We start from the raw sequence: 24953 nt of genomic DNA on the forward strand, positions 1-24953 counted from the left end.
CTTTGGAAATGAACAATGAGGAAGCATCAGAAACTGACAGACAGGCTGGTTCTATTTCAGATCCCATGAGAGGCTGGGTTGGTTGCTGGGACGCTGGGCGGGCTGGGCACCATGCCATGGGATTCGGGAGCATGAGGGCCTTGTGATATTCACTCATTCATTCATTCAACAAATATTTATCCAGTACCCACAACATGCCAGGCACTACTCTGTATCAACAAAAGCAACACAAACCTGCTCTTAAAGACTATGCATTCTGTGGGTGGAGCCAGAAAATAAATAGGTATATTTTATTGGATATCAGGTGGTGATAGGAGAAAGCAGGGAAGGATGATGGGGTGCAGGTTGAGGGTGGAGTGTGTAGTTTTAAATAGGGTGGCCAGGGGAGGCAGTACTTGGAAGGTGACATTTGAACAAAGACTTGAAGGAGAGAAGGAACTGCGGTGACAGCTGGGAGGGGAGATTGTTCAGGGCAGCAGAACCCGCAGGCACAGGCTGTTGGGGAACCCCAGTGTGGAGAGCCATGGGAAATGAACTGCTAGGAGATGGCAGGGAAAGGGGGTGCCATTCAGAGAAGTTCTTCCTTCCAGTCCCAGGGCTGGGACCCATTCTGGCCTCCAGGGCCTGATGGAGAAGCAGGAAATATGAGGGGCCAGATTAGGGATGAAACTGTGACCTCAAATAGAACAAAATGCTGGAATGAAGCCATCGGAAAACCAAACAAAATGTTGAGTTGTCAGTGGATGTCATTTCCAGAAGGAAGGAGCTGAACCTACACTGAGATGGATTAAGGGGAGACATGGAGGGGCCACACACAGCTTGTTGGTGGGTAGAGGTTGCAGCTGGGAGGGAGGCTGAGCACCTCTCAAAATTCAGTCCCAGCTGGAGCAGCACAGGTCAGTGAGCTCTCAGCCAGGATGATCTGGATTCAAAACTCTACTTGTTGTTTAGTCCCTAAGTTGTGTCCGACTATTTTGCGACCCCATGAACTATAGCCTGCCAGCTCCTCTGTCCGTGGGATTTTCCAGGCAAGAATACTGGGGTGGGTTGCATTCCCTTCTCCAGGGGCTCTTCCCAACCTAAGGATCAAACCTGTGTCTCTTGAATCTCCTGCATTGGCAGATGGATTCTTTACTACTGAGCCCCCAAGGAAGCCCTCAAAACCCAGTCCCTCCACTAACTCCTTATGTGGTCTTGGGCAAGTTTCCTGTCCTGAGATCCAGTGTGTTCATCTGGTAACAAAATGAAGGAATAATACAGTAATTTCCACTTTATGCACTATCATGGGAATCTGCTGGGAGAACACAGTGGTTCTCAGTCTTGGCTCTGCGGTGTGCTGGTCCCAGAAAGTCGTGAGGCTGGTGGCCAATAATTTGTAGCTATTAATAGTTAAATCACAGAAGAGTGCAAAGGATTTTTCAGTTTAAGTATCAGTGAATTCAATGTTGTCTTTGCAATGACATCACTCTTCCTTACTGGCATTCCACAAAGCCTTCCTGAATGGGAGATAACTGGGAGATAATGGGGTGGAGTGAGAGCTAACTCCCTGGGAATTTGCACATAAGCGGCAGCCTATCTTATCTGTGCCACAACCCAAGGGAGTGCAGCAGGCAAGCAAATACTATCTCACCCATGGCTGGGGCTTGGATAAGGTGGACAGTCCCTGAGCTAATGGCTAATGTACAGCAGCGGCCTGGGGCCTGGCACACAGTAGGTGCTTCTTTGGAAGGTCTCTGGCTATCTACCACTGCACATTCTGTCACCCCCAGGCACAATGCTGCAGCTTTCTCCCGCCTCAGGAAACAAAGATAAATGGTAGTAAAAGTGGGGAGAGGGACAGTGGAGACCAGGCTGGCTGGTGGGGGTGGGAGCTGAAGTGGGGAGGGCTGGCCCAGGGCCAGATCTGATGGGAAGGCCGTGGGATTGGAAACTACAGGTGGAACATTCTTACGCAGGTCAGGGGTAGGAGTCAGGACAACCCGACTCAAAATTTGACAATTGTGGTCCAAGGCCACCCATCCAGAAGATGCTGCTAGGTTCTCAAGAACATGCAGCTCCTAAGTGTCTGATCAACAAGGCTTCCTCCCTCCAGTCACCACCAACTCCTTCCAGCTCACTCATGCCCCTGCTCACCAGACCCTCACCACTGCAACCCCACCCCCTAAGCTGGTCTGGCCAGCTCCAGCAGAAGCCACCTGGCATCAAGCCTGTGGGAGGGGCCTCCAACCCAGACACTTGTCAGGACTCAGGACTGTGGGGACGGCCAGCCCCACCTTCCTGCAGCGACTGACAGCCGTTCTGGTTGTGGGAAAGGCCCAGCTAGCTGCAGGCCCCTCTCCCCCTAGACACTACCCACATATCCTGTCATCATGACGCCTAACCTGAAGGCAGCCTTCTCAACCCCTCACCTAAACAAGTGAGAAAAAGAACAGGAAGGAAGTAAAAGATGGGGGGATACTCGCGACCTTCCATCTCAAAATCCTCTTCCCTGGAGCCACTGCCTGTACTTCCCCCACATCCCTCCCTTCCTCACAGTGGGTTCAGGCGGCCCCAGACACAGCCAGAATCCATCCAAAAAAAAAAAGACACAGATTCTTTATTTAAATCAGCAAACTCAGATTTTTCAAGCCCCAGCCCATGTGAGCAGCCTTCCCTCCCAGGCCCCCTCACCCCCACCCCTTAGCCACAAAAAGGAATGGAAAATGAGAAGCCTGGGGGCCTCTGCCAGGGCAGGCTGCCTCCGAAGTGTGGTGAGTGCAGTCCAGCTGGGGCTGGGGTGGTGGTGGCCACAGGCCCCTCCCTATAAATTAAGTCCCTGCAGTCACAGCTGTAGGCAAGGCATACTTGTGGGGGGAGAAGGCCATCAGGCAGCATCCTTGACGCCCAGCTAAGGAATGGATTAGGGCACAGGGCTCAGAGGGAAGAGGCCAGAGGAAAGAGAAGAGGTATGGTGCGGAGAGGGGGTGAGGCCCCCCCAGTCTTGGTCCCAGGGGAAAAGAGGCCAGTTGGTCCAGTTTTGTGTGTTTGGAGAAGGGAATGTATTAGTAAGCACAAGGGGGAGGCCACCGTCGGGCAACCCCGGAGAAGACAGGCCAGGCCCCCACCCTGGCAGAAGGGAGAGCGAGAGCTCCTGAGGGCTCTCAGGGAATGTCAATGCTAAAAAAAAAAAAAAACAACACAACAACATATATATTAACCATTCACGGAGGGCAGGGGCAGGGCTGCAGAGCAGATCAGAGGATCTGGCGCGGCATCCCATAGCCGGTCATGCCTGCCTGAGAAGCCCCGCGGTTGGTCCCCATCTGTAAGCCAATCACATTCTTGCCCTCCTGCAGTTGGTTGTCCGAGAAGTAGCGAGGGTTCTCCTTGGATTTCCTGGGTGGGAAGTGAATGCTGGTTAGGAGGAGGGAGGAGGCCGCCCCGGTAAATGTCCTCCCAGGGCAAAGCACAGGCTTCTCTGGTGTGCATGCTCGTGCCCGCTCTGCCTCAGAAAGCGCTGAGCTCACCGCCCTCATCTCTCAAAAGGGACTGTCCCTTGCCATCCCAGGAAAGGTGTGAGGATAGAGACAAGGGATGCCTAAGTGCTTGGTAGAGGGCGTTTCCCAGGGACAGCATGACCACCACGCTGGCCCAGAGCCTGGGCTGCCCAATGTACTCACTTGGGAAACCAGTTAGGATCCCCAGAGAAGAGCCCATCATCCCGGGCTACCGCCAGCCCGCCCAGATTCATCAGCGTCCGCTGCACACAGGCCATGTTCTTTCCTGGGAAGAAGGAGGGGTTGTATTAGCCTCCGTGGGGCTAGGGTCCAGAATGCCAGGATTCCACCTGTATCACCAGGTCAGCAGGCCCAGCCCCCAAATTCTTTTTCTCTTGATCTCCCTATTCTTCTCCATTCCAGCCTCCAACATGGTCAACTCCTCTATCGAAATGCAAACAAATGAGCACGCACACACATAGACACATGCACACTCGACTGTCCTCGGGGTGCCAGAAAGGAGATGGCTCAGGCCAACCTCTGGTCTTCTGGACAACACTGCCCTGACCCTGGCCTTGGCCCACCTTCCCAGAGGTCCACAGTCTGGAAGATGTCAGTGGTGTTGATGCCGTAGCGCTCGGCTGCTTGCAGGAACTGCGAGATCTGCTCCATCTGCTTGAAGGCCATGGTGGAGGCCTGGATCTTCTTCACTGGGGCCTGCCCCTCGGGGTACAGCCCATTAATGAGCTCACACAGCACCTGGGGGAGGACAGCAGAGGTGAGGCCGTGCCCACACAGATCACAGGGCACCACCCTCAGCTCCAGAGAACGACACAGGTGCCTCTCCTACCTGAGGACAGTTCTGACTGCACCTGGAGAAAGCCTCGAGCTCTTTCCTGCCCAGCCCCTGCCTCTGAGCCCAGAAAGTGAGCCATGCTATTCAAGGATCACTGACTAGAGCACACCTCCCCCAGCCCTTCCCCTGCAGCTCCTCCTCCTTCCTCTTACCTAAGGCTTCCACTTCCCTTGGTGGGAGGGAGGAAAAACAGGAGGGCCTCTGCTCTATGGAGATCCCCAGGCTCAGGAAAGCTGGGGACAGGGTTGCACTCCTTTCTTCAGCTGAGACCATCCCCGCTCCCCCAGAACTTCTGGTGGGAGGCGCCCGGCTCTTACCGTGCCATCCTTGAGCCAGTTCTGGAAGTTCTCGCGCCCAGGCTGGGGCCGGCCCACATCCTTGCGGCACTGGGTGGTGATCCACTGGATCAGGATCTGCTCCAGGTCCGCGTCGTATTGTTTCTCAATCTTCTGCTGTACCTCCCGGCTGAGGCCGTAGGCAGGTCCCCTGTTGGCCATTCCGGAGGGTGGCGGCAGCGGCTGTGGGGGACTGGGGAGAGAACACAGCCAGACCCTCGGTCAGCACTCTGCAGCCTGCGGAGTGGGGGGCCGCCCACGGGGACACACGCCGTATCCCTCGAGGGGGCCCCAGAGGGGAGAACAGCTGCCAAATGAGAGCATCTCGCCTTGGCCCCGGTGGGTTCTCCCACCCTTATGACAGGAGCCTGTCTACTATATTGAGGCTTCCCATTAGATTTCATTTGAATGGTTCCACTCCTACAATGAAGTATAAAACCCACTGGAATACAACATAGGGTAAATGAGGCCAGGATTGGCGGTTCAGCCCCCCATTAGGGGTGGTCAGCTTTAGTAAAGGCAAACTGGTCATTCTAACCCTAACTGTGCCTTTTCCAGTGTGGGAAGGAGAATGATTTGGAAAGAATATGCAGTGGCTGGGAACCCATGCCAGGAGTTAGAGGACTGGACAGATCTACCCTCAATAAGCCACTGGGTTTTCACTGAGCTTCCCAGGTGGGACTAATGGTAAAGAATACACCTGCTAGCACAGGAGATGCGAGAGATGTAGGTTCAATCTCTGGGTTGGGAAGATCCCCTGGTGTAGGAAATGGCAACCCACTCCAGTATTCTTGCCTGGAAAATCCCATGGACAGAGGAGCCTGGCGGGCTACAGCCCATGGGGTCGCAAAAAAGTCAGACACGACTGAGCAACTAACACTTGCATTGAGCAGCCACTATTTGCGCTGGGGCTTGCAAAAGAGACAGAAATCCTTGATTCTAAAGTTGCACGTAATGCCATCAGAGAGACAAAGATGGCACATGGGAAAGTACAAGAGTTGTACAGGATGAATATCAAACTATACAGATCATGTTATTTAGTTGCAAAGTCAACTCAACTCTTTTCCAACAACATGGACTGTAGCCCGCCAGGTTCTCCTGTCCATGGGATTCCCCAGGCAAGAATATCAGAATGGGTTGCCATCCAGTGGATCATCCTGGCCCAGGGATCGAACCCACACCTCCTGCCTTGCAGGCAGATTCTTTACTACTGAGCCAGCAGGGAAGCCCGTTTGCCGCAGGAATTAAGGGAGGAGTATGGACAGAAGCAGCCTGGAGGGCTTCCTGGAGATGTAGGTCTGAGTAGGCCCTTAACAGATTTCACTAGGCAATGGGACTTTATATGAGAAATCAGGTATTGCTTAATTCTACTTTCCTTTCTAAAAGGAGTGGGAGGCAGAATGGCTCCTGCAAAGGTGCCTATGTCCTAATTCCCAGAACCTGCAAATGTTACCTTATATTGCAAAAGGGATTTTGTGGGTGTGACTGAATTAAGGATCTTGAGATAGGGAAAGTACCCTGGGCCATCCAGCGGGGCCCAATGTACTCACAACAAGGGTCATTATAAGTTAAAGAGGAAGGCAGTTGAATCAAAGTGGGAGAATGAGAAGGAAGTCAATGATGAAGTTTCACAGGGCCGTGAACCAAGCAATACAAGTGGCCTCAAGAAGCTAAGAAAGGCAAGGCGTGGAATCTCCCCTAGGCACCCCCAGAAAGAACGCAGCCCTGCCGATCCCTTGATTTTAGCCAGAGAGACTTAGCCCTGCAAGATATTAAATGTATGTTGCTTTAAGTCACAAAATTTGTGATAATTTGTTATAGCAGGAATAAGGCCTAATTCAGGAGCCTTGGGTGGTATCAGTTTGAGGACCTCAGTCAGGAAGAACTGGGAGGGGGGTGGTTTCCTGACCACTGGCCTGAGTTGACAGCTCACACCTCATAGAGGGCAGTCTGTCCCCACCCGCCACCTCCCTGCCTAAGTCCCCGCACTCAGAGCCCTGTCCTACAACGCCACATGTCAAGGGGGAGCCAGGACCAGAGACAGCATGGGACTCAATTTCCTGCCCCTGTCCCATCCCCATGGGCTCTTCTTTCTGCTCTGAAATAGAGCTGGCTGACTGTACAGAAAAGAGGATGCCCCTGACCAGGCACCTAAGTTGGAGGGGAGGGAAGGGAGACACTCCCATGCCCCAATCTGGCCCCAGGCCAGGTCAGGCTTGAGGGATGAAGTCAGGCACACAGCAGGTTGAGCCCCTACTGCCTCCTCCCTGCCCCTCCGGGCAGGTCACAGGGACAGCAGCTGCCTCAACCTCCCTCACACCTCAGTCCCTGCGGGGGCTCAGTTCAGGCCGCCCCTCCCCACACTCCAACAGGGCTGCTCTTTCTGACTCCAACTTATGGGGCTGCACTTTTCCGTCAGAGATCCTCCCCATAAATCAGCTATTTTTAAACCTCATTAAGAGCAACCCACCCCCACTTCACCCAGCCTGAAAGCCCAGCCAGATAAATGTCAGTCTGGGCCTTGACCCACACACCAGCCACACACACACTTAGCTGGGGGAGGGCAGGCTGGTTGAGCGGCTGAGGTCTGCAGAGAGAGCAGACAAGATTCCCTGCCCCCAGCCCAGCCCCAATGGCTCAGCCACCACTCAGCCTCTGTGAGCCTGTGACCCTGCCGCATAGGCTTGGGAGGCTTGGAAGGAAGGAGAGGGGGCCGGAGGCTGCTGCCACCAGGAAGCCCCCTTGTCCCAGCCCCTTGTCTAGACCTCACTTCTGGGAGCAGCTTCACTGTGGTCACCTGGGCCTCAGGGCGTTGTCTCCATGGAGCCAACTGGCCTGAGGCCCAGGTATCGCTATGGCCAGGAAAGCACAGGAGAATGATTAACCCGGACACTAGGGTTACAAAGGGAGAGCAGGGCCGAAGCCTGACCCCTCCAGTGTTGCCTATGGAGGAGCAGGACAGACTCAGCCCCCCAGGCCCACCTCCAGGTGGATGGTGAGCCCTCCTGAACTCTGGAGCCAGGACACAGCTGGCAAGGTCACAGGCCCCAGCTGCAGTGTCTCAGCTCCACTTGGGGCCACTGCCCTAGACCCTGCGGTGTCAGAGCCATGAGGCAGAGCTCTGGCAGGAGGGCGAGCCATGAGGCAGCCTGCCCACAGCTGTTCTCCCCACCCCCACGAGCAGACAACCTCTGAGGAGCCGTGGCTGCTGGGACTGCAGTGGCGCACCCGGGGCTCACCCCTTAAGGAGGGAAGGTAGCCACTTGCCTACTGGAGTGGGGAGAAGCTGTGCCGGAAACGCCCAGAGCTGGGGGTCCAACGGGAAGACAGCTGCACAGCTTGAGGGGTGGGCTGGCAGTGAGTAAGGTGATCTCCAGAGGTACTCCAGACAGCGGTGGGGACAGCCCTCACCCCCACCCACGAGGTTACAACAGCTGGGAGAGGGGAGGGGCTGCAAAAGGCACTTCAGCCCTCAGCCGCACCCAGACCCTGGCTGGACCAGGGACGCTTACCTCACCCCACCGAGCTGAGGAGCTGATGCCAAAGAAAAGGCGGACGTGGGGGTGGGGTGGGAGGATTCCAGGGCTCCGGGCAGGGGTGTTGAATTGTGAAGACAAAGGGACTCTCCATTCATTGTGCAGAAAGGACCCAGGGGGACTTCCCAACCCAGAGTTGGCATTTAGACTATCCTGAAAAAGCGAAGTGGGAACCCTTGCCTCTAAACTGAAGTGCCACAGGGAGCAGGGGCGGTGGGAGACCTACGACTGAGGGGCCACCTTGGGGCAGCCCCCTTGCTGTCGAGTCAGGGAGCAGAAGAGAAAGCTGAAGCTGCACAAACAGGAAGCCACAAGGCTTGCAGGGGAGGAGGGGTATGGGGGGGCCGTTGCCATGGCTTCTGTGTACCAAACACAGGAATGGGGCAAGGTCGGGGCACCAGGCAGAAACATCCACTAAGTGCAGAAGTGGTCAGGAGGCGCTAAGCGGGAGCAGAGGCAAGGCAGGGCATGGGGAGCAGAAGTGGGATCCTTGGAAAGGGGTCGCTTCACAGGTACAGACAGGTGCAAGGGATTCCTCAAGGAAGCAGCTGTGGAGGGAACAGAAGAATGTGGAGAAGGGAAGTTACAAGTGTTGGGGATTAGAGGCCAATCCCCAGGGGGGCTGGGGTGGGGCGTGGGGGAAGAATTGCACTTGGACAGACTCAGCTGTTGATTCTGGAAGGGTAGGGGACCGCTGGCCTCACCCTACCTTGGCCTTCTCTGCTGTTTGAAGTCTTCCCTGTGGACTAGGAAGGAGAAATTGGAAGTACGGTTACAGACCCGGAGCTGTCCCTGTCTGGTGCTCTGGAGTCAGAAAATTAGGAGAACCACGGGTCTTCTCCTACCCCGGATCCCCGTACTAGTCCATTCTCACCTCTACCCTGCTTCTTTCTGCTAGCGGATACCAAGCTTCCCCAGAACCTCACCCGTAGAGGCTCCAGGAGACTCAAGGAGGCCAGCAAAGAGCGCGGGGTAGGGGGGTTGGGGAGGTCTGCAGCAGCCGATTTCCGGTCCTGCTGGTCCGCCCCCCCACAGTCGCCCCCACTCGCCACACCCTAGGCCGTTACTGGGATGAATCACCCCCCGCCCGCCGCTGGGGTGACGCAGCGGTCTGGGCAGCCCGCCTGCCCGCCCGCGGCCACCACCGACTTTCCCAGCAGCAGGGGGCAAGGGGTGGGGGCGTCGGCTCCCGTAGAGGCTGGAGGCCTGGAAAGCAGCCATCCTCCCCCAACACCGCCTCCTACAGGCAGGGCACCCCGAGGCGCTGTCTGGGCTGCAACCTCCCAGATGCTTAAGGTCGAGAGACCTCCTGGAGAGGACTGGAACTTCAAGTCCCCGCCCAAACCCGAGGCCACTGCGGGACCCGAGCACGGCGGCCCCTCGCCCCAACTCGCGACGGCCAGTCCCCAGAAAAACGAGCTTCAGAAACGAAGAGGGCAGGCAGCACCCACACGTGCTCCTGCAACCAGGAAGTGAAGGGTCGCCTGGGAAGCCCCGGCGGCGCGGAGCTGGCCAAGGGTGGGCGCCGGGACCCTGTACCCTGCATCACTCTGGGCCAGCCGTATAATCCGTGACCCCCCTCCCTTTCTCGCCCCAGCGAGACCCGGGACTGGAGCCGGCGGGCGGAGCGCAGTCCCAGAGTCTCCGATCCCAACGAACGCCCCGTCAATGCACTAGCAACACCGCCTGACCTCATCGCTCAACAATGCAGGGGTCAGAGCCTGGGGACGGACCTGACAGCCCAGGGCGGGGCAGGGCAGTCAACGGACCCTTGCCTGCCAGCCCTCGATCCGCAAGCCCGCTGGAGCAAGCCGCAAGCTCGGGATTCTTCCTTTCTGGAGACCGCGCACATCCCACGCCCTCAAGGACCCTTCCCTCCAGCTTACGGTTCACGTGGGTCGGAGAGTTGCGCACTCGAGGCGGGGGCCGCAGCGCGAGTGGATCGCCCGGGTGGGGCCGAGGGTTTTCAGCCTGCTCCCGCCTCGGACGGGGCGGACCAGGGGCGGGGCAAGGGCCGAGAGAGTTTAAAGGCGCAGCAGTGCAGCTGCTGAGGGCAGTGCTTAAGAGAGAGAGGGGCGGTGGACCAGACCCTGAGTTAAAAGACCTGGAGGCAGTGGCCTCAACCCTTGAGAACCTCCAGCCCTACCCCAGAGCCCTTAAACGTGTGCCCCAGTGGGAAACTCTCTGCCTAGGTTAGCGCAAGACTGTGGGCGTTTTTATGTGGAAAGAATCCTTTTGGCTTAAATAGGGTGGTTAGGTAAATGGAGGCACAGGAAAACATTCCCCTAGACACAAGTGACTAGGGTGTGGCAGAACTGGAACTAGCAGGCCGGGACAGCTCCCGCACGTGGTCTTGCTCCCCACCTTCTTCAAGCCTGGGCAGAAACTAACAGTGAGGTCATTCCTTGCCCAGGGCCCAAGGGGTGTGATCAGCTTTCGGACCCAGGGTTCAGACTTGACTCCTTTCTCCTTCATTTCCTCCCCTATGACCTGGCACCTGTTTTATCCTGGAGGGATCAGAAGAGGCTTCAATGGAGGAGACTAGGAGTTCTTCTGTCTCTGAGGATGGAGGAGAGCATCCTTTGGGGGTTGAAAGAATGCCCCCACCTGTTTTCAGGCTTCAGTTGAGCAGTCCCTCTAGGGTGGAGTCGCTGCTTATAGCCATCAGGGGAGCTCTTCATATATGATAGAAGCCCCCATTGAAACTTGTTTTCAAGCACATCAACAACCTGTGGCTTCTCACTTTTCCATTCTCTCTTGCCCGGCCCTCCCTACCTCTATATTCCGGTGATTCCCTGGGATGCCAAGTGTTTTTACTCCTCCCTACCTTCACACAGGCTGTTCCTCTGCCTGGGATGCTCTCCCTCCCATGACTGACTTCTCACTGCTCTACCCATCACCAACTTGGTGGCTTTGGGGCAGATTACTAAAGCACTGAACACCTCAGTCACCTAGTCTATAAAATAGAGCTAATAGTACTACCTACCGCAGAGTGGTAGACAATTCAACAGTACCTGTACAAAATTTAGAGCAGTGCCTGGCTATTGTTCTCACTTCCTGTGACACGCCAGTCCCAGCACAAGCTGTAAGCATTCACTGTTTGCAGACTCCTCCCTTCATGCTACCTTAATAACCAACAGACAGCTTTATCACAGAACTTATCACAGCACACTGTAACTATTTCTTTATTTTCCTGCTTCACTGACTGGAAAGAATTCCCCCAAGAGCAAAGATGTCTTGTGAACTTTGTATTTTTTCAGCACCTAGCTCAATGGCTGGACTTCAGCAGCTGACCTCAGGAAGCACTTAATAACTGCTTTTGGAATGGATCTTGAATGTATCTCCATTCTTTCACAGAGTCCCCTCACTGTTTAGGGTGTGGGGATTTCTTTCTACTTCCCTCTCAGATTCAAAGCAGATGACACACAGAAAGATTTTTCACTTTATTTACCTGTAAAAAAAAGCCTCACCCACACCACAAACCACACACACACACACACACACACACACACACACACACACACACACACACAGAGGCAGACCTAAGATCACCGTTGCAGTCCTCAGACTCGAGGGCCTCAGTCCGTACACCCCTCAGCAAGCCCACTGTCAGGGTCTCTGACTGAGCACCAAAGGGGCAGGGGCAGCATCCCCAGCTGGAGAAAGATCTTGCTGGGGGCTTCCCCTGCAGGGTCTGTGCGCCTTCACCCTGTCTCACGTTAGGGCATTCACAGCAGAGTGGCCTGTTCAGGGTGGAAGACGGACTGTCGATAGGCTGGTGGCCGGGACCTAGCGGCATCTCGGCGCCGGCGGAAGGCCAGGAATTCCTCCCGAAGGGCAGCACAGCGGGCCTCAGGGCCAGGAGCGTGGGCAGCACTCAGGAGGCAGCTCTCCTCTGGAGTCTTCACACCTGCAAAAGGAAGGACAAAAGGAAGATGTCTTAAGGTCCCCTGGGTGAACTCTTGGGGTTCACCAGTACCACAAAGCTCTCTAGGGCCTGCCAGTGCAGAGGAGTCAGAGGAGCGGGCCTGGTTGGGAACAGGCTGAGTCCTAAGGCTGGGGGTGCCTGCCTTTCTGGAAGGCTCTCACACCTAGCTCTGGCTCAGCTTCAAGTCGGGATCGAGGGCCAGCCAAGCCCACGTGCAGAGTCTCCAGCAACTCCATGTCCCCTGGGAATTCTGAGTCCCACTCATAGTTCTCATCCACAGATGTGTTCCTCCTGTGAAATGAGACAAATGTGTGGTGTGGGTAGAGGAATAGAGGGTAGCCAGAAAAGCCTGAACTGGTAACCCCAAGCTGAGGGTGGGCCATGGCTTTCCTCTGAAGATCCCTGGACCTCAGCAAAAGCTTCAAAAAGGAGACAAGCTCTCCTGGTCCCAAGGTAGGGATGGAGCAGGGAAGGCAGAGGGTGCAGGAGAGGGGTGGGGAGAATCTGTCCAGGGCAGGGCAGGGCAGGGCAGGGCAGGGCAGGGACTGCCCTCACCTTTTGCTGACTGTCACCACATGCTCCCTCCGGGGCCACCTCTCAGGGCCACTGGCCCAGCTGCTGGTGTCTCCTGGAGCGGGGCTGAGGTAGCTGCCTCCTGCAGAGGGGGCTGTGGAGGGGGGCCGGAGGAAGGAGGCGCTGCCCCGCCCACTGCTCTGGCTTGTGAGGCTGCCTCGGGGGGCAGCAGGGAGAAGGCTTGGCAGCAGCCGCTCCCTCAGTGTCCAGTCAACCAGTGCTGTGTACGGGGGCTCTGGGGCGGCCCCAACCCCGACCATGGCCCCGGGAAGTGCTGCCCTGGGGGACTCAGAGTGGCAGTCCAGGGGCTGGAGGTTACATGAGGTGGGGCAGGGCCGGGTATCCATGTAATCTGGGGGTGGAGCAGGCCCGGGTTCCTCCACGGGGAGCCAGTCCCCATCTACATTCATCTCCCTGAAGAAGGGCAGGCTCAGGTACTGGAGCAGGGGTCCTGGACCTGGCAGAGGACTGGGTGGGGCCGGTCGAGGGGGCCCCACAGGGCTGATGTCTGCGATGCAGAGGGGTTGGGGCATCCCACTGGGGCTGCTGCTGCTGCAGTCATAGGACCTGGCCTGACGCCGAGCTGGGGTCCGAGGCTCGGACTGCTCAGGGCCTGACTTGTCTCGGGAGGTCCCCACCTGGGGTCCCATCACAAAACGCCCATCTGGTCCCCGGCAAATGGGCTCCAGGGGTAAGGGCCCCCGGCTAGGTGGAGGATCCGGAGGGGGGCTGGGGGGTCCAGCGGGTTCCCCCCAGAGCAGACTCTGGCGCAGGCTGGGGACTGGGGAACCCTGGAGCTTCAGCTTCGCCACGCTGTCAGGACTGCCCGAGCCCGGAGCAGAGCTGGGGAAGGACAGGAGATCAGGGTCTGTGGTAGGGGGCCAGTCCCCCTCCCAGGAGCCAGCGTCAGGCCTTGAGAGGTTTGATGCAGAACAGAGCAGAGCTAGGGAGAGCAAGGGAGAGAAGGACCCACATGGTGGAGGGGTGGAGGGAAGGCACGGGCGACACAGGGCCGGCCCCCAGGCTGGGGCCTCTGCACTTCCATCCTCATCTCCCTCTCACTTCTGTTCCACCCCTTCTACCCCTCCCCAAGGTGCAGAAAAGGAAGGTGCTCACAGAAGGCAGAAGGAAGCCAAGGAAGCGGAGGCACTTACTGGAGAGCTGACTTTCCAGCGGGAGAGAAGATAAGAGGTGGATCTGCAAGAATAAGAGGACAAGAGGTGACACGGGCGAAACCGAGCCCCACCAGGGCCCAGGGCACAAGCCTCACTCCACACCAGACACCACCCCATCTGCCTGGGGAAAGTGGAAAAAGTGGGAAGCAGGGGGAACACACCTGGCCCTGCCAGGGGGTTGGAGCTTCTCCAAGTAGGAGGTGCTTATAGTGGGCGGGACCCCAAGTGACCTACCTTGGCGGAGGCGTTTGCGGCGGCGACGGGCAGCTCGGCGCCGGTTCATGAGGCAGGCGGCCAGGATGCTCACGAGCACAGCCACGCCCAGAAAGCAAACCCCGCCCACCACGCCGGCCAGCACTGGCTGGGGCAGGAGGCCTGGCAGCTGTGTGCGCGAGGGGTAAACCTCCAGGCCTGGGCAAGGGGACACGAGGGAGGGTCGGTGTCTATGACATAGGGGGCTCCGAGCCCCCCCAATCCCCAGGGTTCTGCCCTCCTGCCAGGTTCTCACCAGAAGTGGAGACGTTGGCTGTGTTGCTGGGATCACTGACATAGCTACCAGAGAAGGCCACGAGGCGGAATTCGTAGAGAACATCCTGGGGATGGGGGTCCAAGAAGGGGGTCAAAGCTCAGCACTGCTCACCCCAAGCCCATTTGGAAAGACTTTGCAGTTGGAAGGTACGGGTGAAGTAGAAAGCCAAGCGGAGGTGAGGATGGTCAAATCAGGGTGAGCCCAGGTTTGGGGAGTGCAACAGGGGGCTGGAGGGCCACTGGCAGGACCCACACCCCTGCCTACCCACCACACCTACCTTGATAAGTCCTGGCACCAACAGCTGCATTTCAGTGCCTGCCACGGCCCGATCCAACACCTCCCAGCCCTGGGAGCCCTGCCGGCCCTCCAGGATGTAGCCATCCAGCCTCTTAGGGACCAGTTCCGGGGGATCCCAGTGCAGGAGTACCCCCCGGGGCGTCCTCACCGCCACCAGACCTCGTGGAGGGGACAGGGGAGGCGACATCTCTGTCGGGGGAGGACTGGGGGCAGCTGGTGTGGTAGGAAGCCCTGAAGGGGACACAGAGGCATGTAAAGATTGCATTCCCCAGTGCCCCTCCCCTGCTCCTCCACATCCCCTGGAAATGGAAGTGTTCCCCACGGACTGCAGCTCACCAGGCTCCTCTGTCCCTGGAATTCTCTAGGCAAGACTACTGGAGCGGGTTGCCATTGCCTTCTCCAGGGTATCCTCCCAACCCAGGGATCGAACCCCAGTCTTCCACACCGTAGGTGGATTCTTTACCATCTGAGCTACCAGGGAAGTCCTTCCACAACCCCTGGTGCCCAACTATTCTCCCAGAACCCCTAAAGTCAAGCCTTGATCATCTTCCACAAACCCTTCTGGCCACTCCCACCCAGACTGCCCCCGTCTGGACTCTCCCTGCAGCCCTTCCCCATCCTTGTCTGCTGCTCTGATCGCTCACCTTCAGGGGCAGACAGGACAATCTCGCTGAAGGGCCCGCTCCCCAGCTTGTTCTGAGCGAGGACACTGAACTGGTACTGGGTGTGGGGCTGCAGGCCTGGCACTAGGAGGAAAGCAGCACCCACAGGCACTGCCAGGGACACCCAGTCATGGTGGGCTCGGTCAGGACGCTTTGCCCTGGAGGACAGGAGGAAATGGGGGGGGGGGGTGCATTTCATGAACTAGGAAGAGGAGGAAGGTTGGAGTCCAGAGAGCTGACCTCCCCTGTCCCCTCAACCACCCCAGCTCTCAGGACCTGGGCTTTGAACCCCTGAGATTCTCTGAAAATTGGACAGCAGAGTCAGGGCATGGGCTGGCACAGAGAGGTAGGAGAGAGGGCAGAGAGCCAGAGGGACTCAGGTTGAGGGGTAAGAGGGATGGCAGGGGCAGGTCACTCACAAGGGGGTGTACCAGACACTGAATCTCTGCAGATAGCCACCATCAAAGCCAGGCTCCCAGGAGACATTGGCACCCTTGGGCAAAGGTACCACAGACACATTGGTGACAACGTGGGGGCTGGTGCCTGGGTGGGGGCAATGGAGGGATAATGGTCAGGATCCTGAGGGAGGGCGAAGAGTTCAGGGGATCCAAGCCTTCCACTTACCACCCATCATCCCAGGGGCTCCCCACCTAAGATCCCCATCTGGGGCCCCCCAAACGATTCTTTCCCCTGTGTCCTCCCCACACGGCTGCCTCCAGCCTGCTCTGCAGCCACTAACCCAGCACGTAGACATTCGTGGAGGCGGCCACTCGGGCCACAGCATTGCTGGCCGTGCACTCCCAGCGTCCGTGGGCCTCCTTGGTCAGTGGTCGCAGGATGAGGCTACTGTTGCTGTCCACCTGGGCCTGAGCCTGCAGCCCCCGGCCCACCTACAGAACCACTGGTCAGCCCTGAGGACACACGCAGCCACCCCTCACCAAGGGCGCCACTCAGCTCTCGGGGCAGCTCCAGTTTCCTCCCCAGCCAGCCCTCTCTTCCTCACCTCCTCCCCACCTCCCCTCTCCCCACAAACATCCAGGGGCACAGAGAGGCAGGGGTGCGGCGAGTGTGAAAACAGGTGTGAATACAGGTGGAGTGGGGTCAGGAGCCTTACCTTGGCCCAAGAGATAGTAGGTGAAGGGTCTCCCCGGGCAGAGCAGGGGATAAGGAGTTCTCGCCCTACTTCTTGGAAATATTCTTCTTTGGGACGTTCCAGAAAAGCTGGGGGAGCCTGCAACCCAGATCTGGCATTGGGTGGGGGCTCTCTCACACTGCCGCCTGAGGGCCATTCCCCCCCCTTCTCTGGGGCCACCATCTGTCTGCATCTCTCAGTGTCTCTCTAGCTCGCCTGTCCCCAGCAAGGGGGCTGGAGGGACATTATTGGAGAGACCAGGGCTGATGGGCAGAGGCCTCTCTGAAGATGTACAAAGCTCTAGAGAATACCCTTCACCCTCCCCTTTGCTTCCTACTCTCTTCACTCCAGAGAGGGAGGCAGCCTGTTAAAGGGTTGAGGCGGGCAGGGGACCGTCCTCCGCTGTGGCATCTGATGGCTGCCACTACCATGGCAAACAGATGTGGAAGCCCCGCTCCCCACGCGTCTGTCCCACCCACCTCGGCCTGGTGTCAGTACCAGCCTTGCATCTTCAGCCGCCTGACCTGCTGCCACTCCCCCCGCCCCCAACCCCCACCCCAAGCCGCACCTTGAGCAGAACACGGGTGACTGGGGAGGGCCCTGCAGTGCCAAGACTGTTGTAGGGGGTGCAGGAGTATTCTCCCAGGGCATCCTCGTTCCCCAGGGCAATGATCAGGGAGCCTTCTGGGCCCTGGGACCAGCCGGGGAACTGGAAGCAAGAGGAGATGACAGCCAGACAGAGACGCTCAGCAGAGGCCAGACCAGAGATGGAGAGAAGCAGTGCACGGGAGAGACCCACGTCTACACGGAGGCGGCCGCAACCACCCTTAGGCTGGCCCCTCTCTGAATTCCACCCTTCCACTCTCTTTCCTACAGGGGGCCGCTACCAGGGGTGTGAAGGCGGCCTATTGATAGCTCCGGGGCTGTGAGCAATGGAGTTTGTCAGAGGAATGGAGGCTGACAAACTCCAGGGGAGCCACTCAGAGGGAATCTGGTGTGAATGGCACCCCGTGGGGTTGAGCCGTGTGAGGTTCTCTGCCTGCTGCCTTCCTAGCCCTCCACGATTACATTCCCTATCTTACACCCCACATCAGCTCTTCTTCCTGGCTTCCCCAGTTCTGTACAGTCAAAGGCTAACATCTGACTCCTTACTCTGTCTCACGCCCCACATCTGTCCTCCTGGGAAGGCCTTTTGTTCCATCCATCTTCACGTCTATCCCTCTAACTCAGGCCTCGTAACCTCTCACCCACAATCTCATTTCAGCAGCCTCTGCACCACAAATGTCCACTCTCTTCCCCTTCATTTCTCTGACAAACTCAACTGCTCACAGCCCTGACACTATCATATAAGCTTCCCTGGTGGCTCAATGGTAAAAAATCTGCCTCAGTGCAAGAGATGCGGGTTTGATCCCTGGCTGGGGAAGATCCCCTGGAGGAGGGCATAGCAACCCACTCCAGAATTCTTGCCTGGAGAATTCCATGGACAAAGGAGCCTGGTGGGCTACAGTCCATAGAGTTGGACATGATTGAAGCAAGTGAGCACACTCGCATGGACACACTGATGCTATCACACCATTGCTCAAGCAATTTCACTGGTTCCAAATGCCTTTTGACTTTTTTTTTAACCTTTGAAAAAATTTATTGAGTACTACTATGGTTCGAGAAGCCCTGGGGTGACTAGGATTAAAAGATGCAATACTAACCCACAAGGAATTTATTGTCTTTGCAGACAAACAAAAAATCTCAATCACCTTGGAATGAGGTAATATTAACTTGGCATCCATATTCTTCCCTTTGGTCCCAACCTGTCTTTCCAGATTCTCTGCATCAGTCATGTCCCCACAGGAATCGTAGCTCCCACCCAGCTGGATGACTCATTATGCCATAAACGCCCTATACTGCTTCCTGCCTCTGGGCCCTGGTTTCTGCATGGACTGTCTCTCTGCCCTTCAAGGCCATCATTCGCATCCCAGAAGCCGTTGCTGATCTGTCCTCAACCAGCCCTAAGAGGAAGGTGCTCGCCGCCTCCTGCCTCGCTAGCCTTCCAGCAGAGCGTCTGTGGCTGTGCTACCCCCTCGAGGCACGGATGTCTCTTTGCTCCTGTTCCTGCCAGACACCAGGCACAGCACCCGATAACCACGGATGTCATTACTACTTTCCCAGTCTGTCGCATCCTCCCCTTCTTCCCCCGGTGTCTCACGTCCATGACTGCATCTCTGTTCTTGCCCTGCAAACAGGTTCATCTATCCCATTTCTCTAGATTTCATATATGTGTGAATAGACAATATTTGTTTTTCTCTCAAACAGATGGCTAGTAGGAACCTGTGGTAAAGCACAGGGAACTCAGCTCGGTGCTCTACGATGACCTAGAAGGGTGGGATGGGAGGGGGATGGGGTGCCAGGGAAGCTCCAATGGGAGGGGATATATGTATACATAGAGCTGATTCACTTTGTTGTATTGCAGAAACTAACACATTACAATGTGATTATACTCCAATTAAAAAAATAAAAGAGGTATACGATCTCCAGTCACTGTATTGATCAAAGGCCACCCCAGCTGTCTTGGCTAGAATAACACCAAGCTAAGCCCTCTCTTCCCTGCCCCAGGCCTGTACCTTGTCCAGCTGCAGGGCCTGCCCATCCTTGGTCCAGCTGACAAAGAGCAATGGGGGGTTGGCACGAACGGGGCATCGGATCACCCCCCGCATACCCACGGGCAAGGGCGTCTCAGGAGGCATGGCGGTCACCTGCGCTGGGTCTGGGGGAAGCAGTGGCAAGTTGTAGGGGAGGAGCTGAGCCTGGCCCAAGGAAGTGAAGCAATCTGTCGAGGGAGCCGGGGTGGGGCTTACAGAGCACAGTGAGGTAGGCAGAGGCTGAGGGCGGGCGCAGGAGGCCGTTGCTGGGCACACAGGTGTAGCGGCCGGCATCATCAGGCTGGGCGGCCTGCAGCCGCAAGCTGCCATCCACCAGGATCCGCACTCGGGGCTGCAGGCGGCTGCAGTATGGCATAGGGGCGGAGGGGTCCAGGCCTTGCTCAGCCAAGGGACTCCTCAGACTGCTCACCAGTTCCCCACCCCCACCCCACCCCACCACACCCTAGCACACGCAGAGCCCCACCTGATGTGGAAGACGTTGGTGCTGTCCTGGAACCAGCTGTAGGTGAGGTTAGCAGGGTATGCCTCAGCTCGGCAGGCCAGAGAAACATCCTGGGAGGCATTGACTGTGCTGTTCTTGGGGGGCACCACGATGACTGGGGGTCCTGGGAAGGGGGAAGCACAGGGGAAGGAGGGGCCTCAGCCCAGTTTCCCAGGAAGCCTGAGGTCACTTCTGCCTCTCTCCCTAGTCTGCCCTCTAGAATACAGGGCTGGTTGCTACAGGGCCTCAGGAATGGAAACAGGCCCTAACCCTTTTATTTAACACAAGTTCCTCCTCTGCTCCAGCAAGCTCGCTGTCCTACCAGGGACAGCCACATTCACCCAGTTTAATCCTCTGCTCACCCATTACAGCATCACCTTTTCCACCCTTCATCTATCTACACCATCTACAACACCTCTGTGTCTCCTATCTTAATCCAGGCACCCAATACCTTAACCCAGGATGCTGCAGCAATCCCTGACTCCATTCATGGCCATTCATGCAAAAACGTCTCCACCCACCCACTCTGGCCACAGAATTCTTCTGCTCAAGAATCCACAGCAGCTCCTGGCTCCCAACACATTAAGCTCAAACTTCTTGACCCAGCCCTGTGGGCCCTTGTGATCCCACCGGGCCAACCATCTCTTCACACATCAAGCCTTCCATATTCTTTCAGGTCAGTATGGGAGCTCACTGGGCCCATGCCAGGCAGTCTTGAAGGCTCTTCCCCAAGAGCCTGACTAGGCCACAGAGACCCTGCCAAACCATCTTTTAACCCCACTGCTGTCTCCCTTCTCCAGGCTCCAACTACATGAGTGGCCAGTAATAAGAGGTAATGATACAAGCGGGAGTGCAGAACACCTCCAGGCGCGCCAGGTGGGACTGACCTGACCTGCATTTAATCCTCTTAAGAGCCTTTTGTGATAGAAATTATTGTCTCCACTTCATAGATGAAGACATGAAGGCTCAGAGGCAGACAGATTGTAAGGCGACTTGCCCCAGATCAGTGGGAAGGCAAATTCACATCAGGCCTTCCCGACGCCAGACTTCACCCTGCACCACTGCCCAGCGCTGCCTCCCCCACAGCCCCCAGGAGAGCAGGGCTTCACCTCTGCATCTCATTCCCGAGGTCACCATGGGGCTCTATGAAGGCAGAGTGTACTTTTCAGCTTTCCTTCTGAAGGGAAGGGCTTGACCACAAATTACTGTGCTCGGCTGAACCTAAGTCTTGTAACAATCCTGAGAGGCAGACAGGAACTTCTTTGTATAGATGAGGAAGCTAGGGGTCAAGGGGGTTCCGGGGCTCAGTCTGACACCAACACCCCATGCCCTTCCCACTGTACCACACTGCTAGGCACTAAATACCTGCATTCACTGATCCTTTTACAGGCAAGACGCTGGTTTTAGAGGCATTGGGAGCTCCCTCCCTCTCCAGGGGCCCCTGCCTCAGGCCCAAGTCCGCCCCCCAAGCTGTGTGCACCCCCAGCCACAGGTCAGTCCTCTCGCGCTATGTCCAGCTTCCCGGCCCTCCCCCGAGACAGCACCTAGCACCAGCAGCTGGGTGGCGTGGGTGGCGCTGCCCTCGGTGCTGGAGGCTTGGCAGGTGTAGACCCCGGCGCTGCTTCGCTCCACCCTCCGGATCCGCAGCGTTCCGTTCAGCACCTAGAGCAGGAGTAGCGAGCGGGACCCAGGCATCTCCTCGCCCACAGCGGGCCTCAGACGCCCCTGCACTTCCAAGGCCAGCCAGCAGAGGGAGGCAGCAGGCCAGGCTCGGGGAAGCCCGGGCCAAGCCCCTCCTCCGGCGGTTCTCGCAGCCTGGCCTCACCCGCTCTGTCCTGCAGCCTGTTCCCAGGCCGCCACCTGCCCCACACTGTCCAGCCGCAGGACTCACCTGCACTTGACTCTGGCCCTGGCCGAGGTCCTGTCCTCGGAGCTTCCAAGTCACCCGAGGTTGGGGGTTGCCTTGGGCCACACACCGCAGGGTGACCGGCTCGAGTTCCCACACTTCGAGCACCTGGGGAGGCGTCTCCAGGAACTGAGGGGGCGCTGTGAGGAGAGAGGCATCAGGGGGTGCCAGAGGGGCCCCCAGCCCAAAGAGTTGCATCCCAGGACCAGAGAGGCAGATCAGGGCTGCAGCCCTCAGCTCATCAGGCTGACCACCTTCAGGGGAATCCCCAGCCCTGGGCCACCCTGTCTGCGGCACCCAGGGCTCAATGAGGACACACCCGCCCATCCCCGCACCAGCCTACAGAGCTGGCAAGGGAGCGGAGCACAGGATGGGCGTTCAGAGCTGGGAGAGAGCCAGGTGCCCTCTAGAGTCGGGAGGCCTGGGTTTTAGACTCTGCCGCTAATCAGTGGCACAACCCAGTTTCCTCATCTATGACATGGGAATACTTGTGACCTCCTTCCTTCTTAGGGTTGAGACAGAATTCATGAGGTACTGGGTTAAAAGGGGTTTTGATAAAACAAAGTATTGTATATATGTGACCAATGTTTCAGTCGGGGTTCAATAACCCCTTATCCCCTATCCATTATGCTATCCTGGTCAGGGAAGCAGGAGCAGGGAAGAGACAGGAAGTTCCCAACACAGAGCCAAGAAGGCTGATTGGTTTTAGGTGTGAAGAATGGAAAGGGCAGGAGTGGGGGTGGGCGCGATGAGATGTAAACAAGGGGTGTCAGCCGAGTGGGGCTTCGGGACTGTCCTTCCACCCTCCCCCTTCCACGCGACCCCCTCCTTCACCACAGCCCCCAGCTGCCTACAGTTGACAGTGAGATGCACCCAGGAGCCGTTAGCAGAGTCTTCCTCAGGGCTGTGCTGGTCTAGGAAGAGCACGCGGCACTCGTACCAGCCCTGGTCTTCAGCCCGGAGCCCCTCGATCTGGAGAGATGCCCCCTTCTGAAGCCGGACACGCCCTGGGAAAACAGCCCTGGATCAAGGGTGCTGAAGGGACTGCATGGGAGCCCCAAGCCCCTGATCACACCGGTCATTCTCAGACGTAAAGAACAGGCTGTCTCTCCCAGCCACCCTACTAGAGTGGGGTCCAGAGAGGCACAGATGGGGTTGGGGTCACTGAGGGCAGATCCCTCCCTTCAGCCCCTCGAGTCATTCCTGCCTTTCAGCAGCTGGGACCCAGCTTAGACAAAGAGAAACCAGAGCGGCAGCAGGCGGACAAGGCACAGAGCTCAATGACGCCTAGCTTCCGGGACTGTAGGGAAAGGGGCTCAGAGAACCAGCTCTGTGTCTCCTCTGGAGTCATACAGAACCTACCCATCCATGAGCTCTTTTTGTAAGGGAGTTCCCGGGAGTACTCCTGCCAGAGGACTCTGTCCCCAGAAACCACAGCAGTGTTTGGGGCCCGAGCAGGGATCCAGACCTCGCCTACCAAAGCCCCTAATCCGCCGGGGTTATTATCAGTGGCCTAAGCGCCTTAGGGTGGCCAGAGTCCAGCCCAGCCAGGCAGCAAGGTCAGCAGCCTCCTCACCCCATTCCCTCACGCTCCAGGGCATCCAGGCTGTGGCTGACAGACTTCATAGAGCTCCACAGTGCACCCAGCCCCAGGGCAGCGCCCTTCCGCCCTCAGCATCCTCTCCTGGCAGAGTCCTGCACCACAGACAGCTTCGTGGGTCCCTGGCAGCGCGACCCAGTGAGCAAGCCACACACTGCAGCCAGAGAGACCTAGCGTCCAGCTCTGCTATATACCCTCTTGGCTACACCACTTAAACCTCTCTCTCAACATCTGCTTCTTCATCTATAAAATGAGAGAGAGAGAAAAAATCCAAGTGGGGTAAATGGAAGGCAGGCAGCACAATGCTTAGATAAAATGGTTGAACAAACGAATGAGCTCAAGATTTGAAATCGCAGACTGCACTCAACCTTGGCTCCATCCTTCACCTGACAACACACCGTCTGCCCCTTCTCCCCTGCGTCAGTCAACAGCAGCATCACGCATGTCCAGAGACCTGGGGTCATCTTCACTCTCACATCAGCTTGCTCAGTTAGCCTTTGGTGTTCTCTCTTTCACTCCCACTTTAGCTTGTTCAGTAAACCTTTCAGACTCTACTTCCTGAATACTGTTTCCCTCTCTATCACCTTCAATTTAGTTTAGTCACATATGCAGAGAACATCATGAGAAACGCTGGGCTGGAGGAAGCATAAGCTGGAATCAAGATTGCCGGGAAAAATATCAATAACCTCAGATATGCAGATGACACCACCCTTATGGCAGAAAGGGAAGAGGAACTAAAAGAGCCTCTTGATGAAAGTGGAAGAGGAGAGTGAAAAAGTTGGCTTAAAGCTCAACATTCAGAAAACTAAGATCATGGCATCCAGTCCCATCACTTCATGGTGAATAGATGGGGAAAGAGTGGAAACAGTGGCTGACTTTATTTTGGGGGGGCTCCAAAATCACTGCAGGTGGTGACTGCACCCATGAAATTAAGATACTTACTCCTTGGAAGGAAAGTTATGACCAACCTAGACAGCATATTAAAAAGCAGAGACATTACTTTGTCAACAAAGGTCTGTCTAGTCAAAGCTATGGTTTTTATAGTAGTCATGTATGGATGAGAGAGTTGGACTATAAAGAAAGCTGAGTGCAGTCCATCCTAAAGGCGATCAGTCTTCAGTGTTCATTGGAAGGACTGATGCTGAAGCGGAAACTCCAGTACTTTGGCCACCTGATGCGAAGAACTGACTCATTTGAAAAGACCCTGATGTTGGGAAAGATCGAGGCAGGAGAAGGGGGCGACAGAGGATGAGATGGTTGTATGGCATCACCGACTCAAAGTACATGAGTTTGGCTAAACTCCGGGAGTTGGTGATGGACAGGGAGGCCTGGTGTGCTGCAGTTCATGGGGTCGCAAAGAGTCGGACTCGACTGAACGACTGAACTGAACTGAACTGATTGCAACTCTCAACTGGGTTATGCAAACAACCCACAAAGGGGTCCCACTGCCTTCATGTTCATCAGGTGCCCACCCCACTTTGACTTTGGATAAGGACAAATGACATTTTCTAAATATTCTGGGTTATGCAAAACAGATGAAACCGGACTATGCCTTTACTTAGCCCTTCCTCTGTGTGTTAGTCGCTCAGTCGTGCCCGACTCTTTGTGACCCCATGGACTACAATCCACCAGGTTCCTCTGTCCATGAGATTTTCCAGGCAAGGATACTGGAGTGGGTTGCCATTTCCTCCTCCAGGGGATCTTCCCAACCCAGGGATTGAACCTGAGTCTCCTGCACTGCAGGCAGATTCTTTACCAACTGAGCTACAAGGGAAGCCCCCTAGTACCAGACAATCTGAAGCCGTTGGCACAC

At 56.7% G+C, this 24953-nt stretch overlaps 3 protein-coding genes and 1 long non-coding RNA gene across 12 annotated transcripts in view; 1 reads left to right on the top strand and 3 right to left on the bottom strand.

Moving 5' to 3' along the window:
• CFAP45 (cilia and flagella associated protein 45) overlaps nt 1-2770 on the bottom strand; it is a 42660-nt gene extending 39890 nt beyond the window's left edge. For both annotated transcript variants that reach the window (XM_042256298.2, XM_042256285.2), the window contains exon 1: nt 1-2770. In XM_042256298.2, coding sequence (XP_042112232.1) covers nt 1-27 — 27 coding nt within the window. In that variant the 5' untranslated portion in view covers nt 28-2770.
• TAGLN2 (transgelin 2) lies at nt 2580-10142 on the bottom strand. 6 transcript variants are annotated; one of them, XM_042256341.2, is made up of 7 exons: nt 9078-9196; nt 8913-8949; nt 7935-8751; nt 4650-4860; nt 4061-4235; nt 3660-3762; nt 2580-3375 (listed from the first exon to the last, which is right to left on the bottom strand). In XM_042256341.2, the coding sequence occupies exons 4-7, from the start codon at nt 4827-4829 to the stop codon at nt 3234-3236; spliced, it is 600 nt and encodes a 199-aa protein (XP_042112275.1). In that variant the 5' UTR covers nt 4830-4860; nt 7935-8751; nt 8913-8949; nt 9078-9196; the 3' UTR covers nt 2580-3233. The 6 variants fall into 6 exon arrangements, with proteins under 6 accessions (XP_042112275.1, XP_042112271.1, XP_004002705.1 ...); XM_042256337.2 differs by lacking the exon at nt 7935-8751 and having other exon boundaries at nt 9078-9231; XM_004002656.4 differs by lacking the exons at nt 7935-8751; nt 8913-8949; nt 9078-9196 and adding an exon at nt 10090-10142.
• Nucleotides 8844-19027, top strand: LOC121820657 (uncharacterized). The gene is made up of 2 exons (XR_006061305.2): nt 8844-12584; nt 13798-19027. It is a non-coding gene; the product is annotated as an uncharacterized LOC121820657 (long non-coding RNA).
• The window catches only part of IGSF9 (immunoglobulin superfamily member 9), a 19633-nt gene continuing 6313 nt past the window's right edge, over nt 11634-24953 (bottom strand). For 2 of the 3 annotated variants that reach the window (XM_042256300.2, XM_042256302.2), the window contains exons 4-21: nt 22395-22547; nt 21526-21680; nt 21179-21296; nt 19617-19758; nt 19349-19494; nt 19115-19257; nt 17068-17208; nt 16482-16598; nt 16107-16257; nt 15787-15910; nt 15350-15525; nt 14686-14936; nt 14388-14472; nt 14114-14290; nt 13859-13901; nt 12687-13547; nt 12295-12422; nt 11634-12113 (exon numbers count right to left, since the gene is read on the bottom strand). In XM_042256300.2, coding sequence (XP_042112234.1) covers nt 11932-12113; nt 12295-12422; nt 12687-13547; nt 13859-13901; nt 14114-14290; nt 14388-14472; nt 14686-14936; nt 15350-15525; nt 15787-15910; nt 16107-16257; nt 16482-16598; nt 17068-17208; nt 19115-19257; nt 19349-19494; nt 19617-19758; nt 21179-21296; nt 21526-21680; nt 22395-22547 — 3293 coding nt within the window. In that variant the 3' untranslated portion in view covers nt 11634-11931. Of the gene's footprint in view, nt 12114-12294; nt 12423-12686; nt 13548-13858; nt 13902-14113; nt 14291-14387; nt 14473-14685; nt 14937-15349; nt 15526-15786; nt 15911-16106; nt 16258-16481; nt 16599-17067; nt 17209-19114; nt 19258-19348; nt 19495-19616; nt 19759-21178; nt 21297-21525; nt 21681-22394; nt 22548-23116; nt 23157-24953 lie in introns of those variants that run through there. The other variant, XM_042256307.2, reaches the window with a different exon arrangement.

Source organism: Ovis aries, chromosome 1 (assembly GCF_016772045.2).
Source record: "Ovis aries strain OAR_USU_Benz2616 breed Rambouillet chromosome 1, ARS-UI_Ramb_v3.0, whole genome shotgun sequence".
NCBI classification, from domain to species: Eukaryota; Metazoa; Chordata; class Mammalia; order Artiodactyla; family Bovidae; genus Ovis; species Ovis aries.